At 38.7% G+C, this 16,568-nt stretch overlaps 1 protein-coding gene and 2 non-coding genes across 3 annotated transcripts; 2 read left to right on the top strand and 1 right to left on the bottom strand.

Annotated features, from left to right (window-relative positions):
- The first annotated feature begins 1,701 nt into the window (after positions 1 to 1,701).
- Positions 1,702 to 15,642, top strand: LOC144660486 (gamma-aminobutyric acid receptor subunit beta-1-like). The gene is made up of 10 exons (XM_078521133.1): positions 1,702 to 1,801; positions 2,767 to 2,862; positions 6,197 to 6,291; positions 6,625 to 6,692; positions 9,305 to 9,522; positions 11,430 to 11,512; positions 12,195 to 12,341; positions 13,615 to 13,829; positions 14,556 to 14,702; positions 15,155 to 15,642. Exons 2-10 carry the CDS (start codon positions 2,795 to 2,797, stop codon positions 15,485 to 15,487), a joined length of 1,374 nt encoding a protein of 457 aa, XP_078377259.1. The 5' UTR covers positions 1,702 to 1,801; positions 2,767 to 2,794; the 3' UTR covers positions 15,488 to 15,642.
- Positions 4,733 to 4,806, top strand: Trnar-ucu (transfer RNA arginine (anticodon UCU)). The gene has a single exon. It is a non-coding gene; the product is annotated as a tRNA-Arg (tRNA).
- Positions 5,060 to 5,133, bottom strand: Trnar-ucu (transfer RNA arginine (anticodon UCU)). Its single transcript has one exon. It is a non-coding gene; the product is annotated as a tRNA-Arg (tRNA).
- Positions 15,643 to 16,568: the final 926 nt, after the last annotated feature.

A 16,568-nucleotide genomic window follows, 5' to 3' on the forward strand; every position in this document is an offset into this window, starting at 1 on the left:
GTAGTACAAGGTACAACGTAATTCGTATCGCTAACAAACTGTCAGATTATTTGATGCAAATAGTGGGTTGAATAAGGATCAAAAATTAATTGTTTTCTCGAATCTTTGAATGTGCCATATTTTGTCACTCGTGGAACTTTTTAGGCTTTTGGGCCTGGAAGTTATTGTTAGTTAATTTTGAATGTTATAAGCCCGGGAATAAGCTTGTGTGTTGTCATCACGACTAATGTGTTATGTGTTATTTCCGCTAGGTGTTATTTACGCGCGCTTGGTAATATAATTCGACTTGAACTTGTGAATATTTTTAGGACGCAACGGTGTCAAACAACAAGAAATTCCGCAGCAAACAATGTCGTGACGTACATGACAATTTCTCAGTAAAAAAGAAGCCTAATTGTGCAGTCCATCGGCATTAATAATTAAAGGCGACAAAAAACAAATAATAAAAAGGCGGGGGCAGCTTTATAGTGAGAACTATTACTAGTTTTAGTTTAGACCGTTCGTTCAAACTGATAAAAGATGTTTATTTGCTTAAACAAAACAGTATGTCTCATAAAACTTTAGAACTCTAGCTTATAGATGAATCCAGAACGATCCGCTTAAGCAAACCATATGTTTGTTACATTTTAAGCATACACTATGACTAAAGGTGAATCAAGAAGAAAAATGCAGGTTTGGGAAGTTTATCTCTCCGATACCCCTCCTCTTTCCCCATGGGAAGATGTTTGTACACCCTATGGGACTTTTGCCTTTACATATATTAACACATGTCCCCCCACCTTCCCCGCAACAACTCCCTCTTCACCACCCTTACTTAGCGTACCATAAGTTTATTGCGTACTTATTTTAAATTAAATAAGCAACCCTATAAAAATAAGTGCTCTTATTTCAATTAAGCGCCATTCTAACTTAAAAATGATTACAGTTGGACCCCGTTAATACAGACACCAAGGGGGCAGGCCAAATTGTCCGTATTAACGGGGTGTCCGTATTAAGCGGGGTCTCAGAAAAAGTGTCACGGATACATGTTTTATCGACAAAAAGTTGAAGGCAAACGTTTTTACGGCAACAAAACGTTGTTTAATTCTACTGTCACTATGAAATGAATATATGAAATTCATATATTTGTACTGCGGATATACATTTTAAGCAAATGAAAAATCATCGCAGTAATGTACTCAACTAAAGCAGTTGAGAAAAGCAAGCCTGAAAATTTCATATATTCATTTCATATCTTCTCCATCCACGGTATATTACGACCTCACAAGTGACCAGCTAACAGTGGGCTTGATAGCTCAGTTGGTTAGAGCGCTGCGCTAGTTTCGCAGAGGTCATGGGTTCGTTTCAGGCTTGCTTTTCTCAACTGCTTTTTCTTGGTTTTCGTGCAAGCTTTTGAAGCTTTTCTTTAAAAAAAAAAGGAATCGAAAAACTAAATAATTAAGTGCAATGCGCAATCCAAGTAAAACTATTAAATATAATTCTATTGAAATCTCCCCTATGTTGGTCGTCCGAACGATTCATTAAAAGAAACTCATTTAGTTTTCGAGTATTGCTGTTTCTTGCTGGTGTCGCAAAAACAAAGTGAAATTTCATACAGTTTTTATTGAAATGCATGGACTTGGAGATTAATTAAAAGATTAACTGACCAACAGAGAAAGCTCGGCTATATTATGAATTATTTAATTTTAGTCAGGCTTCAAACGTGATCATTTCTGTTTTCGACTAAGGGGGAAAATGAAAATTCACAAAAGTGGTTGCTTGTTGTTGCAGAAGGAATTGGAAGACAACTTTTTAATCAGTGGTGAGTTTCATATTTGACTACAATTTGTGTATTTTCTTGTGGTATGGTGATGAAGGTTTACTGAGAAGATCTTATATAGCTGTAAATCGAATGGACTAGGATAAATCTTTACGAAACTAGAACCATATTCCTTTAACTTGATCTATTTAATCACGCGAGGATAAGTTCGCCACTGGTTTGTCATTGCAGGCGAACGCCTTTTCGTCACAGAAATTATTGATCAGAAACAGCTTTTATTAATCTTAAGTTCATCAAAAGTGAATTTGCATTTTTAACGTTGAATAAAATACATCCAGACACAATATAGTCCACCTTTCTTATTTTTCCACTCAGGATTTTAATACATGAACTCTATCCTCAAGCTCTATAATAATAATAATAATAATAATAATATTATAATAATATTCGAATAAAATGCGAGTAGCTAAAATGAAAGCTAACTGAATTTGAATTCTTAAATGAAAATTCAGCTTATCGCAGGTGTTAATTTTTAATTTTTTTTTAAAAAAACTTGACAAGGATAAATTGTCTTTTATCACCTGTGGCGTGCTTTCTATATTATTTTTCATTATAACATTCACAGTAGGCATAACCTCCTATTTGAAAAATTCATAAACATTTTTTCGTGACATTTCCTGTTTTTAAATTACATTAACAATTTTTTCTATCAGGTATTACATATTTTTTTTTAAGAATTTTTTCTAAAGAAATCTTCAAAATGACACACTCGATGTGTAAAATTTATTTTCTTGCTTGCAAGTCAGGGAGTAGACATGAATTTTAAGCAAATCAAGACTTAAATAAATTTTGCGGAGAAATTTAATTGTTATTATTTGGAGGCGCGTTTTTCTTATGGCTTGCTGGGTGTTTTGAAAGTGGATTTATGGAACTACGGATAAGTGAAAATATCGCTATTCTTCAAAATTTATGTTTATCTTATAATTAGAAAGTTCTTTATTTTGTAGGATGGACGCTCTAAACGACCTTTAGACGATGAAGTTTATTGTATTAATTTTGTGTGGAATAATCTGCATTTTTATTTGTCCAAGGACGTCTGGGAGGTACGTCGTTAAAATGTCACATAAACCTTCTTTTTTTTAAATAGAAATACTTCTTCTCGTCACTGGTCTCACTGGTTTATACTAAGGATGGGCCGTTACAGGTTTTTCAAAACGATACGATATCGATACGATGTTTGCCTTTTTCTCGATATCGATCTCGATCTCGATATTGTGACGTCATTTCCGTCCTGACGTCATTGATTTGACACGTGACCATACAAAGGACAGACTTGGTATTATAAATGTTAGCCACGAATGTTGATTTTTGGTCTTTTTGTTTCCCGTTGCATCAGCACTGTGTGGAGATCAAGTCAGGGCAAGAAAAATTCAAATATTGACAAGAACAACAACATTTGTTTACGTAAAATTGCATTTTTAAACCTCAGGTGCTGACCAGAAGACCGCAGGCTCAGGTCACGTGTGAAGTATCGAAAACGTATCGAAAGTGGGATATTTTGCGAAAGTATCGATACTTTTCAAAATTGTCAAAATATCGGTGTATCGAATATTTGGTATCGAGTATCGGCCCATCCTTAGTCTATACTTTTCTTTCATTGTCTTTAAGTTATCAAAATTCGATGGAAATCAAATTTATCCATTTGAGTGATGGAGATCAATAGTGACAACGTTAAACATCATGAGTGGCATTCTTAGACTATTCTTGGAGACCCACGGATAGTTACTGGGGGCGAGTGAAAATGAAAACGGTTGGGACAAAAATTGGCGAAGAGAAATTCCTGCAATTGTAACTTTTCCTTGCCCTCACTAACTACTTCGAACACCGTGTTTCCATGTGTTAATTTCTTCTGTGATTTCTCTGGTGTCCTCGATGTGGGTGGGGTGAGGGGAGAGTGCAGGCGCTCTTTCGAGGCTGGGCACTTATAAAATTTTCGTTTCTTCAGTGTGGGCGCTTTTTCTGTGAGGTCAGAAATTAAAAGCACTCAACACGACTAAAAGGGCCATAAGTGCCTGTAGGAATATTCTGTCAGTTAATAAAAGGGACTAGAAAAAAATAAAACAATACCTGACTTTAATGTCGACTGTGATTTTCTTGTCCAAATTTTTCACCGCCGTTCACAAGCAAAATGTCAGCGAGTACGAACCAGCTACATAAAGCATAGCTAGTAGATGTTTGGCCATTTTTAAAATAAAAGTCTAATAAACCGAGCTCAGGCGATCGGTATGGGAGAATCTTGTCTTATGTCGTGAGCACAGATCTCACTGCGTTCGGTCTGTGCTGGCAAGCTTGATCAAGACTCTCCCATACAGACCTTCTATTTGGTTAATATGATTATAAGAACTGAGTACAAAACCTCCGCAGAGGCTTCTTCAGTGGAGGGGGAAAAAAGGAGAGCGCAGTAGACGACGGGAAAGTGTCCCGGCGCGCTTTTGTTGCTATCGTCCCCAGGCTCCGCACGCTTACTTTTCACCTCTCTCCATTTCCCATCCTCGGAGACCTAGGTAAACTTGAAGTAAACTTGGCAAAAGTCGGAACGGCAAAAGTTTTCAAGAGGTCAGTCCTTCTTGAAAACCTTCGCCGCCACGAGTTTTTCCGGGTTTACTTCGATTCGCCCCGACTAACTGCCCCGGGGTCTCCGAGGATGCCCGGCCGGTACGAAATAAAGAGGCCTCTGCGGTGGAGAGAGGCCCAAAACTATACCTTTAAATTGAAGGAAAACTCAAAATAGAACCTTTCTTAAAAAAAAACACCAATCAGGTAACAACAAACCAAGAACAAACAAGGATGATTTAAACCGAAGAAGGTTAAGACAAATTGCGAATTACAAACTTTAAAAAATTCAAAACCAAATTCTTTATGCTGAAAATATGTGCGTTAAAGATGTTATTCCTATCAATCACCTTCACAACAGCCCCCGTGGCGCAATGGACTAGCGTGTTGGACTTCTAATTCAAAGGTTGTGGGTTCGAGTCCCACCGGGGGTGTAGTTTTTTCTCTTTTTTATTTAGCAATTATTTCCTACAGCAATGTTCGATCAGTGGGGCTGGGAGGGCCTTGGTGCACCATTTTTTTCAGTTACACTTTGGCTAAAGTATTAATTTTTGCATCCAAGCAACAAGCCGGGATATAAAGAAAACTAATTTTTTAGTCGAACAGTCTTTTGAATTTTTTAACGCACTTTGTTTTAAAACTTGTAAGTTGATAACTAAAATTTAATTCACGAGAAAAAGAAAAATCCACCCCCGGTGGGACTCGAACCCACAACCTTTGAATTAGAAGTCCAACACGCTAGTCCATTGCGCCACGGGGGCTTCACATATCAACAAGATCCAATTTTATAACCTTAAATTAGTCTGTTTACTTCTAAATACAATGTTTTCCCCATACTGTCCTTAAATTCTCGACGGCTGTTGGTTGCCTGAAACGGAAACATCACAGTAAATTTAAAGGTACCTGCTAACATGTGGTAACGGTAAATCGCAAAACAAATTTAATTGTTTATAAATCGTATCGATTTGTCTTGTTTTGTTGTTTTTTTTTTTGCAGTAAAGAATCTGCCTGCGATGTCTTCTCTAACCAACGATTAGCTCGATTCTATAAAAACTAGTCTAAAAAGCTATTGTCAATCGAATTAATGTGCTTTTTTTCAACCAAGCTGATACAAAACCAAGACGTGTCGTAGCTTAGCTTCCAGGAATATTTTGTCGCGCTTGGCAACGGTAACGTGCTTGCCTCAAGTACTGATTGGTTCATCAAGTTTATATATTGTGATAAATCAGATAGGAGAGAAACCAGAATCACACAATATAGTATACAGCGAAAGGCTTAACAAAAATTAAACCAAGGGTTAGCAACTGTTCCTTGTCAATCCTGTGCTCTAGTGTCTCTTTTAGCTCGTCACAAAATGTTTCCAGCATTGCATGGCGAAACTATGTGGGGAGGGGAAGCCTCGAGCCAAGCGGCCTATATTGCCGGAGCTTATCCCGGTTTCTGTAGCATTAAGCAGCTAGGAATATTTCTATTCTCCCTTGAATGGGATGCTAGTCCATCGCAGGGTTCCCTCCCAGCATTATGTCGCCGGTACCCATTGATACACCTGGGTGGAGAGAGGCACCATGTGAGTAAAGTGTTTTGCCCAAGAACACAACACAATGACCCCGACCAAGGCTCGAGAACCCGAACCGCTCGATCCGGAGTCCGGCGCAATAACCATAAGGCCACCGCGCCTCCCATGGCGAAACTATGCCCTGGCTTCATTTGCACTATGCATTCTCTCACCAAGTGTGTGAGAACATTTGTGTTTTTTTAAAGTAAATGAAGTTACTATGATTACAGGACAGAATATACTATTGACAGAACTACTCTTTTTTACAGGAGCGGAAATGAAAAGAGGAAAGTGGTGTCACAAGTGCATAGCAGGCTATTGGACAGCCAGCGATACGATTCAAGACTTCGTCCTAATTACAGTGGTAAGAAATGATGAGTTGAATTATCAGACGAAAAATGGGTCTATTTTTAGATCTTTTTGAAGAAGACTTTGAAAAGTAAATTACACGGCCTTGAATGAAAACTTTGTCGCAATTTAAAAGGGCGTGACAATGTGCTTAACATAATGACTCGCTTACAATGTAGCTATGATTTATAAACTTTCTAGCGAGAAGACTATGAGAATATCCTACTCTCTCCCCATAAAAAAAACAGGCCTCAACGAAAACAGCCAAATTCGCTATCAATCATCAGTTTTAACTTTTCCTTTGTTTAAGAAACTTGTTCGTTTTTACATATTTTGTTTTCTTTTTTAGATGGTCCGGTTGTAGTGAAAGTTGGGTTTTGGATCTTATCCATTGAAAAGATTGATGTAGTTAATATGGTATGTTAATAAAGGCTGAGAAGTATCTGATAGTGCATTTTAGGCTAATTTTTGTCCAGCTGCCTTCGTCAGAATCAGATAATTTATGTCAGAGAAAAAAGCATCGGTGTCACAAATGCGGACAATCATTCGCACGATGAAAAATGAAATTAAACTTGGAGAGCTATTCAACATCCTTTACACAACGATTTCTAATTTTTACCGCGCTATATCTGTGCAATGTAATAGTTTGTATCTCCATTCTAACTTCAGTAAATAACAGCATTAAAAAGTGAGTCCGCTATGCGAACATGTGTGGACTTTCATTTGAATAAAAGTTTACATTATGAATTAATCAATGAGTTACTGTAGCAGTCAACAACTTCAAGTTTCGAATCGAGTAATTCGAGATACAAGGCGAAAAAACAAAGAACTTATCAATCAATTTATTTTTTACAAGACTGTTGGAAGAACAAAGTGTACTATTACTTGTCTTATGTACTACGCTTCAAGAAACACACGTTACAATTGCCGCTTGGGATGTCACGCAATGTGAAGGAGCGTGGTGTGACCCTTTGTCACGTCGTTCACCACAAATGCCTTTTTTTTCATGCAAATAAAAACCTAGAATCCTACAAAAACAGCAGTTATTAGACCAAAAGCCTTTCCTTACCGCTAGCAAGATAGGATACTATTTTCATTAAAAAAGGAATGTTGCGTGGAGCACGTGAACTGTCTCGCATCGCTTGTTTACACAACCCTTACTTTTTGTGTAAAGCTTGTGTAAACAACTCATCGAAAAACTTATTTTCTTTCAATGAGTTCTTTTTTTAACCTTTTTGGAATAAGAACGTTTCAATAAGCTTTCACAAATAATTTCTTAGTAGCTTGCGTAGAAAGGCGGTGAAATATATTTTTCTGTTCACGAAATATTCACTTGGAGTCGGTGTTTGAGAGGCGGCGAAGGACGTTATTTGAACCGACAATTAAATTATTTTGTCGCACGGTTTGGATATATGCATGTTCTACGGTTCGATGTTATTTTTATTCTTTTCATGACAATGTTTTAGTTCAGTTCTGAATTCGACATCGGTCTTTTGTTAAATATACTACTTGAGAGAAATGGAGCAGGTGTATTATATTCCGGAGTCCAAGACAAGTAAAACAACATGATCAGCGAACTTGTTTTGATACAACTCGTTGTGCATTCATTGTGTGTGACAAAACTGAAAGAAATAAATAACCAGACATTTGATTCGTTCTAATATGCGAATCAAAAATGCTCAAGCCGCACAGAAAAACAAACACTGAGGAAAGTGAGTCAAAAGTGTGAAAAAAAAGAAACGTGACCTACGACCGCAGTTCAGCTCATTAGATATGCAGATTTCAGCCGTCGCGATTGTTATTTCACTTTTCATTTACGCCACCGCTGCCTTTGAAGTTGTTCCTTGATGTATATTTTCCAGCCACCACACGCTCTTCGAAAGATGTGTCAAAAAAGGCTTCTAGATTCAAGAATAAAGTGCGACTTACTCGATACTGATCGAATTTCTGGGTTTACTGCCTTGGCTGCCCATCTCACCGAAACTTCGGATTCTCCGATCACTGTCGAAAACTTCCGAAAGCACTAACCCGAGTTATCTTGGAAAGTGACCCCCCAATCGGAGAAAAACTGCATGACAACAATGTGTAGACTTTAAAGTCCACACAAAAATTGTCTTTGGGAAAGAAGACACTCGCATTTTGCCGTTTCTCATGAAACTCGCTTATAAGGGTAAGGAAGAGGGGTTGGAGCCCCTGGCCACATAAATAGACCAATTCGGCTAACGTCTTTACATCGTTGTTGCCACCCAATTCAGATCATGTGATGATTCCTTTGGGAGGTTACAATTGTCTGTTCGTTCGTACTCCCATGTGCTCAGTTACGTGTGACAAATTGCACAATTGTAACCTCCCAAAGGAATTATCCCATGGTCTGAATTGGGTGGCAACAACGATGTAAACACGTTAGCCGAATTTGTCTATTGTTTGAGTTTTGTAAAGGTTAAGAACATGCTTTGCGAAGAGGATTTCTTTGCAGTTTGATCAAGACAAGGACATCGAAGAATCATGAATAAATGACAGCAAACATGCATTTCCTCAACAAATAGCAATTCTCTTAAATGTATCGAGATATGCTGATGACTTACACATATCCAACCTTCAATCCTTTGTATAAAAAAATGTTACCAGTTTTAATCCACAATAAAAGTTTTAAGACAGGTTATTGCGGTTTTCAGTGAAATGCGAACTCTGAAATTTAGAATCCAACTGAACGATTACGTTTTTCGCTGCCGTCAATCATAATTATGGCGACAGCCAACAAGCCAGAAAAAACAGAAGCAAACAAAATGGATCGAAATCTACCAATCACAACCGACAGACGTGACCTTTTGACCGGGTTGAAGTAAACTTTTGTTTCCCGAGAGGTCCGCTAAGATGACTGACGACAGCAAAAAGTGTAAGCCGTTGGTCGAGGATTGAATTTCAGAGTTCGCATACCACTAGTACTGAAAACCGCAATGAAGAAGGTTTCCTCTTCGCTCATAAAATACCCAATATGACTGGATGTTTTTTGGTCTTTTCTTTTCCAGGATTACACAATCGACATATTTCTTCGTCAGGAATGGACCGATAGGAGACTGGATCACGGTCTTAATCACAGCATCACACTTACCCGCCGGGTAATGAAAAAAGTATGGGTACCAGACTCCTACTTTGTTAACGCGAAAACAGGAAACATGCACCGAGTAACCACACCTAACATGATGTTGATGTTAGCTCCGTCAGGGGTCATAAAGTACAATGCAAGGTATTACCTTATTATAGGAAAGTACGACGCATGTTGTCACAGCATAAAAACAAAACTTAATCGTGGTGTAAAGCTCAAATAAAGCTAGCGTAAATTTGGAATTTATTCAGCTATACGCTGACTTTACATTTTTTAAAGCTGACTTTTATGCCAGCATTACACTCAAGTTTAAAGGCAGGGTAATGGGACTTATTTATACCAACTTTAACCCTATCCAGGTAGGCCTTTCTCGATTATGCTAGTAAAACTGGCATTTAATGCTACTAGAAATTCTCGCATAAAGCCAAAAAAATGCTAAAATAATGCCTGATTTCCTTAAAAAATGCCACTTGATTTCCAAAAATGCTTTATTTTATTTCAAACAAAACGTAGAAACTTTTACATTATATGCTCATATCAACAACAGGTGATACTTAATAATTGTTTGTTTATAAAAAAAAAATTAAAAAAATATTTGTTTTTTTAAAAAGAAATAAAAAATAAAAAACACACACACAAGTAACACAACACAAGTACACAAGTAACACAACGCACAAACAGTCGAAACAGACAGAAAACAATCAAATTATGTAGTCAAAATTGTGAAACTTTAGGATTATTTATCCTTCTGAGTTCTGAGTGCTGAAAATTTGGATCACAGTCATGAAAAGTGACAGAAAATGCTAGCAATTCTTTTTTGAAGAAAAAACGAAAAAAATGCTCGTTTTCCCAACTTTGAAATTTTCGTGTTTCTATAAATGAAAAATAACTTTAATGCAATTACTTTCACCTTTTTACGGGTTTTAAGCACACTTTTATCGATTTTGAGTACTTTCCAGTAATTTTGGGCGGTTTTCTGACGTTTTGAAAAAAATTCGAAATCCAAGATGGCGGATCCAAGAATGGCGGCTGTTTTGGCATAATGATGTCATTGTCACGTGATGTGACGTCATCATCCCACGTGACGTATACCAAAAGTTAGATTTTCGGACATACTATATATCCTGTAAGTTTTATTGTGATTGCTTAAATATTCTGGAAGTTACGGAGGGGGTCTGAAAAGATCCAAAAAAGCCCCCTAAATTAACAATAACGGAAAATAAGGTGCATAAAATTAACTCGAATTTGAACAATTCGCGTTAACACACAGCATGAAAATTCGGATTTACGTGAAATTAAAGGTGGTTAAATCTGGTATAAAGTTGGTTATCCAAATTTACACCATCAATTGAATGTTGTTAAAGGTGGTTAAACCGACCTTTATGCTACCGTGTGTAAATGTGATTTAACCCTATTCAGACCGACGGAGCATTATTTTTTTGGAGGGGGGGGGGGATGAAAAATATTGAAAAAAAATTGTTTGCAGAGCCTTGAAAGACAAAATAAATTGTCTGCAAACACGATATGTATAACAAAAAATAGTAAACTTTCGAAAAAAAAAAATGTTTGCAGAGGTGCATAAACTAAAAAAAAAGTTTGCAGAGGAAAATTTTTCAATCCCCCCCCCCCCCCCCTCCAAGAAAATAATGGTCCGTCCCTTACATCACACTATTTTACAGCATCGTTATTTCTAGACACCTTTATTTCCGGCAAAGTTACATGTAATCTACCTCTCCGTCGGAGTCAGTCGACACATCGTCATTCAATATTAATTCGCGTTATTTAAATGCATGTAATCGTATACCACACAGAAATTCGCGTTAATTTTATGCATGTAAACATAACTTTACAAAAATTCGGTTAATTTTATAACACGTACGTACAAGTAGATTTCGTTCGCGTTGTTAAATAAATTGGCGAGACAAGGTTACGCAAGTTCTTTGAACAAATTGTAGAGCTATCAAAGGAAAACCAAATAGGTTTTGCTCGTAAATTGCTTATTACATTGATTATTTACAAGTTTTTATTAATACAACGTTTTTAAACAGGGCAACCATTAAAGCAGCATGCTCGGTTGATTTACGAATGTTTCCAATGGACAGTCAGGTCTGCCCGCTAACTCTGGAAAGTTGTAAGTCTGTTTGTTCAGTCACGCTTTCGATAATAAGAACAGGGCATGATAAAAAACGTAGGGATGCCTTAATTCAATAACCAACCGACCAATAAATACACCGATTTATTGACTACCTGATGACTAACCGGCCGTTCGACTGACAGAGCAACAGAGGGGGTCAACAGAGCAACGATCAAACCGACCGACCGACCACTTACACGGACTCGCTGACTGGTTGCTGACTGAATGACTGGCTCACTAACTGAGTTAGCTACAGCTCACTCAATAAGCAAAATAAAAGAAAGAAATACGGAAGAATAGACAGACAGGTGGGCAGACGGGCAGACGGGCAGACGGGCAGACGGGCAGACGGGCAGACGGGTAGACGGGTAGACAGGAATCTCGGTCTCGGCGTCACATGTGAGCTGAGTTTGTTGTTGGTTCTTATCCTTGCTCCGAGCTTTTTTCTCCCTCCACAAAATCAACATTCACTTCCAAATACAAATTTGATCGGGAATACAAGGCCTCATAAGCTTCTATCTTTACACTACCCTTCATAAATAAAGGTAATTTATAATTATTAATTATTTTACATCGATTTACGGATGGACGATGGACGGATGGGTAGTTGGATGAATTGATAGAAAATTGTTGAAAACGATCATTATTTAACTTATCTCATCCAACATCTTCCTCTTAGATGGTTACAATAATAAACACATCAGATATAAATGGGAAATTTCTGGAACAGACGGTATGGCTTTTGTACCATCTGGAGTCCGCCTCATGCCAAACTACATGCTGACGAACATCAATCTGTCGTTGACTATGAATAATTACGTCGTAGGTGAGTAGCAATATACTCTAATAGATTTTGAATGTAATTTTGAATATTTTGCACTGTTTTTGCTTGACTCAGAAACCTCCACTGCTTGTTCTCTCCCTGTACCATTGCAATCCGGAGGGGGCACTCCCATATATGAGCTATATAGGTATGTGCCGCTGTGAAGGGTATGTTTTTCAAGGAGTTTAGTCTGGGATAGGGTATAGATATTAGAGAGTTTTGGTCTACAATAGGGTATCATTTGCCAAGAAACTGATCAGTCGTATGAAGAATTAGGTCCAGAATAGAAATAGGAACTCGGAAGAGAAAGAGCCTTCCACAGACGTGAATAAAATCGTTATGACAACGTTTGTTGACTTACAGTGATGCAGTTTTTAAAAGAAGCAAATCTGGAATAGGGTAGGGATTTTCGGTATCTAGTCTAGTATAGGGTTGCAAAATCAGCTGAAGATGGTCTGGTATAGGGTGAGGGTTTCAGAGTTCCAGCGGCACACCCCCGCCCAAAAATATACAGGGTGCCGCCCCCGGGCATTGCAAGCCCCACATCTTCGATTAGTTCCCGCTCCAACGATCCTTGATGATAAAAATGTATTGTTATCAATCAAAAAACCTTTCGGAAGCGTCCTCCTTTTCAGATACAATTTGTGAATAAAGAATAAAGTATTATTATTAAATAGTGTTACAAGGTGCAACCTCCTCGATAAGGGCGGGTCAAATAAGTTGCGTCAAATACTGCACTGTGCTACATACCACGTGAAACTGACGTCAAACTCATTTCCGGCACAAAGCCAACATTCTACACGGCCAAATAGGTATTTTTACGGAGCGTTGCCCTTATTTCGATCTGTGAAATTGATACTGGCGTAAATAGCGTAACTAATTTTGGCGGTTTAGCACAAATCTACAATATGAAGGGTTATAAGAACTAACTCAAAAACTGGCTAGCTTTATTATTTAACAATTAGACTACTCGCCCGAGTTTTCTATGAGCAAATAGTCAACGAGGCGCAGCCGAGTTGACTATCGCTCATAGAAAACGAGGGCGAGTAGTCTAATTGTTTTAGTAGAAACTCCTAAGGATTGCAGTCCAAAACCTAGAATTTTGTGCACTTTGAAGACAAAAATCAAGGAAATTTACCGCTTAAAGAGCTACTCGCGCGCGCGACTGTTTTCTATCGGCGAATAGAAAACAGTGGGGGAACCAATCAGATTCGCGGATTTCCAATAGAACACAGCTGAGTTTCTACTAATTGTAATTAGTATCTCTTTATCTCAGGAAATTTTTCTGGTGTTCGCGCGGACTTCACGTTCCAGCGTTCCTACAGTTACTTCTTAAGTCACATGTACGGCACGAGCTCTGTGATTGTGGTCATATCGTGGATGGGGTTTGTTGTACCGTTGGATCAAACTGCTGCCCGTATTGCTCTTGGCATTACGTCATTGCTGACGGAGGTGACCATTCTAAACATGATGAACAACTCTATGCCAAAGGTATGTAAGAAAAATATAGGCGTTTATGACCAAGAATCGTTTATTTAGTAAATAAGTCCCTTGAGGTGGCCAACGTGAATCTCTCTTCGGCACTCGTAGACTGATTCACGTTGAACACGAATAGCCTTCGGCACTCGCAGGATCTATGACCAAGAATCGTTTATTTAGTAAATAAGTCCCTTGAGGTGGCCAACGTGAATCTCTCTTCGGCACTCGTAGACTGATTTACGTTGAACACGAATAGCCTTCGGCACTCGCAGGATCTATGACCAAGAATCGTTTATTTAGTAAATAAGTCCCTTGAGGTGGCCAACGTGAATCTCTCTTCGGCACTCGAACGATTCACGTTGAACACGAATAGCCTTCGGCACTCGCGGGATAGCGCCTTCGGCGCCTGGAGAGGGATTCACGATGCGCCCGAAAAGAGAGCCTAGGCGGCTGGTATATTGGAGGATAATGCCCGAGGCTGAAAGATTGTCCAAAAAATGAACAGTAAAAGCATTAATTCGACCTCTTGACCAATTTATGACAACTCTTAGGCGTGTCGACATGCGACAGGTTGGGGATTTACCAGTGAAAACTGGTAACCAGTAAAATGAAATCATTTTAAGTCAGCGAGACATGATAAAATTGTCTTTAAAGCGTTTTAACTGGCAGGGTTCCAGCGTTTTAATCGTCCATTGAACGAATCTATAAATCCGATAATTTGTTTTATATCAACTTCAGGTAAGCTACGTCAAGTCAAGCGACAAGTACCTGATTGGCTGCTTCGTGTTCGTATTTCTGACACTTATCGAGTACTGCGCCGTGTTGCTGTTAAAAGCAAAACAAAAACACAGAAGAATTAAAGCACGTGACATCAAAATACAACAGGTAAGAATGGCTGCATACTTGGCCAGCGCCAGCTATGGTCAGCTGAAGCCTAAGCCAAAGCCATATACTATGCTTTGATACTAAACACTGTGGTTATTTGGGAACACGAGAAAAATGTAGGGTTAAGCCTGGGTTCGAGCCAAAAAGGGCCCATCAGACCGGAGGTTATTCCGGTTTCGGTAGCATGAACACTAGGAGTATTTCCCCAGGATGGGAAGCTAGTCCATCTTAGAGTTATTCCCAGCGGTAAATTCGCCGGTACCCATTCATACATCTGGGTAGAGAGAGGCACTTTATGAGTATTAAAAGGTCTAAAAGAGTCCTGCCCAAAAGCAAAACGCAGTTACCTGGCCTGGGCTCGAACCCGGACCGCTTTGCAAGTTGCGGTAAGTTTTCCCTTTTAACCTGTTTACCATATGATCAAATTACTATTTCTTCCATTCTGCTTCCAGGAAAGCGTAAAACCTCAGGTAACAGAACAGACGAATTGGAAGAGTGTAACATCGTCTACTAAGGAGGAAGAAAACTACAGCTATCTTCTTATCAATTTAATGGATGCCTCAAGAGATACAAGCAACCCCACAGTACCACCCTCGGTACTCGGAAAGCCTGCTGCTGACGACACACCATTTTGCATTAAATGTCGCGCAAAGGCATGTCTTAAACTCGCACGGGCAAAGATTCTCACAAACGATTTTATTTTGAACATCGACGAGTATTCATTGAACGTTTTTCCTGTTGCCTTTGTAATGTTCAATGTATTCTACTGGATGGGCTATCTCTGAAGGATTATGATTGGAAAAAAGACTTCACAAAATTGTAGCTAAAATGATATCAGTAGGTGATACGAGCTACTTGGTACGGTAGTTTGTGTTTTTTACAATTAATCAAAGTTACATGGCTTACAAACACAGACAAAAGTAGTAAGGAATGTTATAATGCAAAATTATAATTGGTTGCACGGTGCCCCCGGGGAGGGGGGAACTCAAAAAAGTTTTATACGGGGAGGCTCCGCCCCAAGCTCTTACCCCTTACCCTTTTATATACCATTTTCACAGAAATTGTACCCCTTTCGTATACCTTTTACTGAAAAAAGGTACCCCTTTCATATACCTAAAAGACTTGGCATAAACTTAGAACAGGAAGTTTTCTTGTCATTTTCATGTTGCGCTTTATAAATTATACAGCCATAAAGTGCGTCTATTCGAAATATTTTAATTCAAGGCCCTTTAAAAAACCTAAATGACGGATTTACATACCCTTTCATATACCTAAACTCGTGAAATCCCTACCCTTTTATATACCTGAAGCCTGAAAAAGGTACCCCTTTCGGGCGGAGCCTCCCCGTATAGGCCATTATATGGAGTAGCCCCCCCCCCCCCCGGGCACGGTGCCCGAGTACGATTCTCGCTGTGCACTTATGTGAACATACTACTTTTTCAAGTGCCCACGCCAATAATTAGAGTACAAGGCCGAGATATTGTACTTGGGCACTTAATGGTACTTGAGTACTTTGGTTTTCTGTGTGTAAACACCACGTAATATACTTGATCAACAGCGAGTTTCGAATTCAACGTAGCAAACACCATTCCTGTACTGTTTTAGCATTCCCCGACTCCTCCTATCAATGTTGTTACCCGCTCACGTTACAATCTTGTGCAAGTAACGTTGTTGTTATCTTAACATCGAATAGAGAAGGTGAAGGGGGAGGGGAAAAAAGTGGAAAGCTTCCTAACAGTTTTACCTGGCTTTGTAGCTGTAAAATCGAAGGTAAAATAATGTCATAAATTAGATACTGTTCACTGCACGCGCAGCCAAGCCTCCCAGAGGAATAAAATAAAAGACAGTTGAAAATAAGGTTTTAAC

Source organism: Oculina patagonica, chromosome 7, assembly GCF_052425735.1.
Source record: "Oculina patagonica isolate OP01 chromosome 7, crgOcupat, whole genome shotgun sequence".
Taxonomy (NCBI): domain Eukaryota; kingdom Metazoa; phylum Cnidaria; class Anthozoa; order Scleractinia; family Oculinidae; genus Oculina; species Oculina patagonica.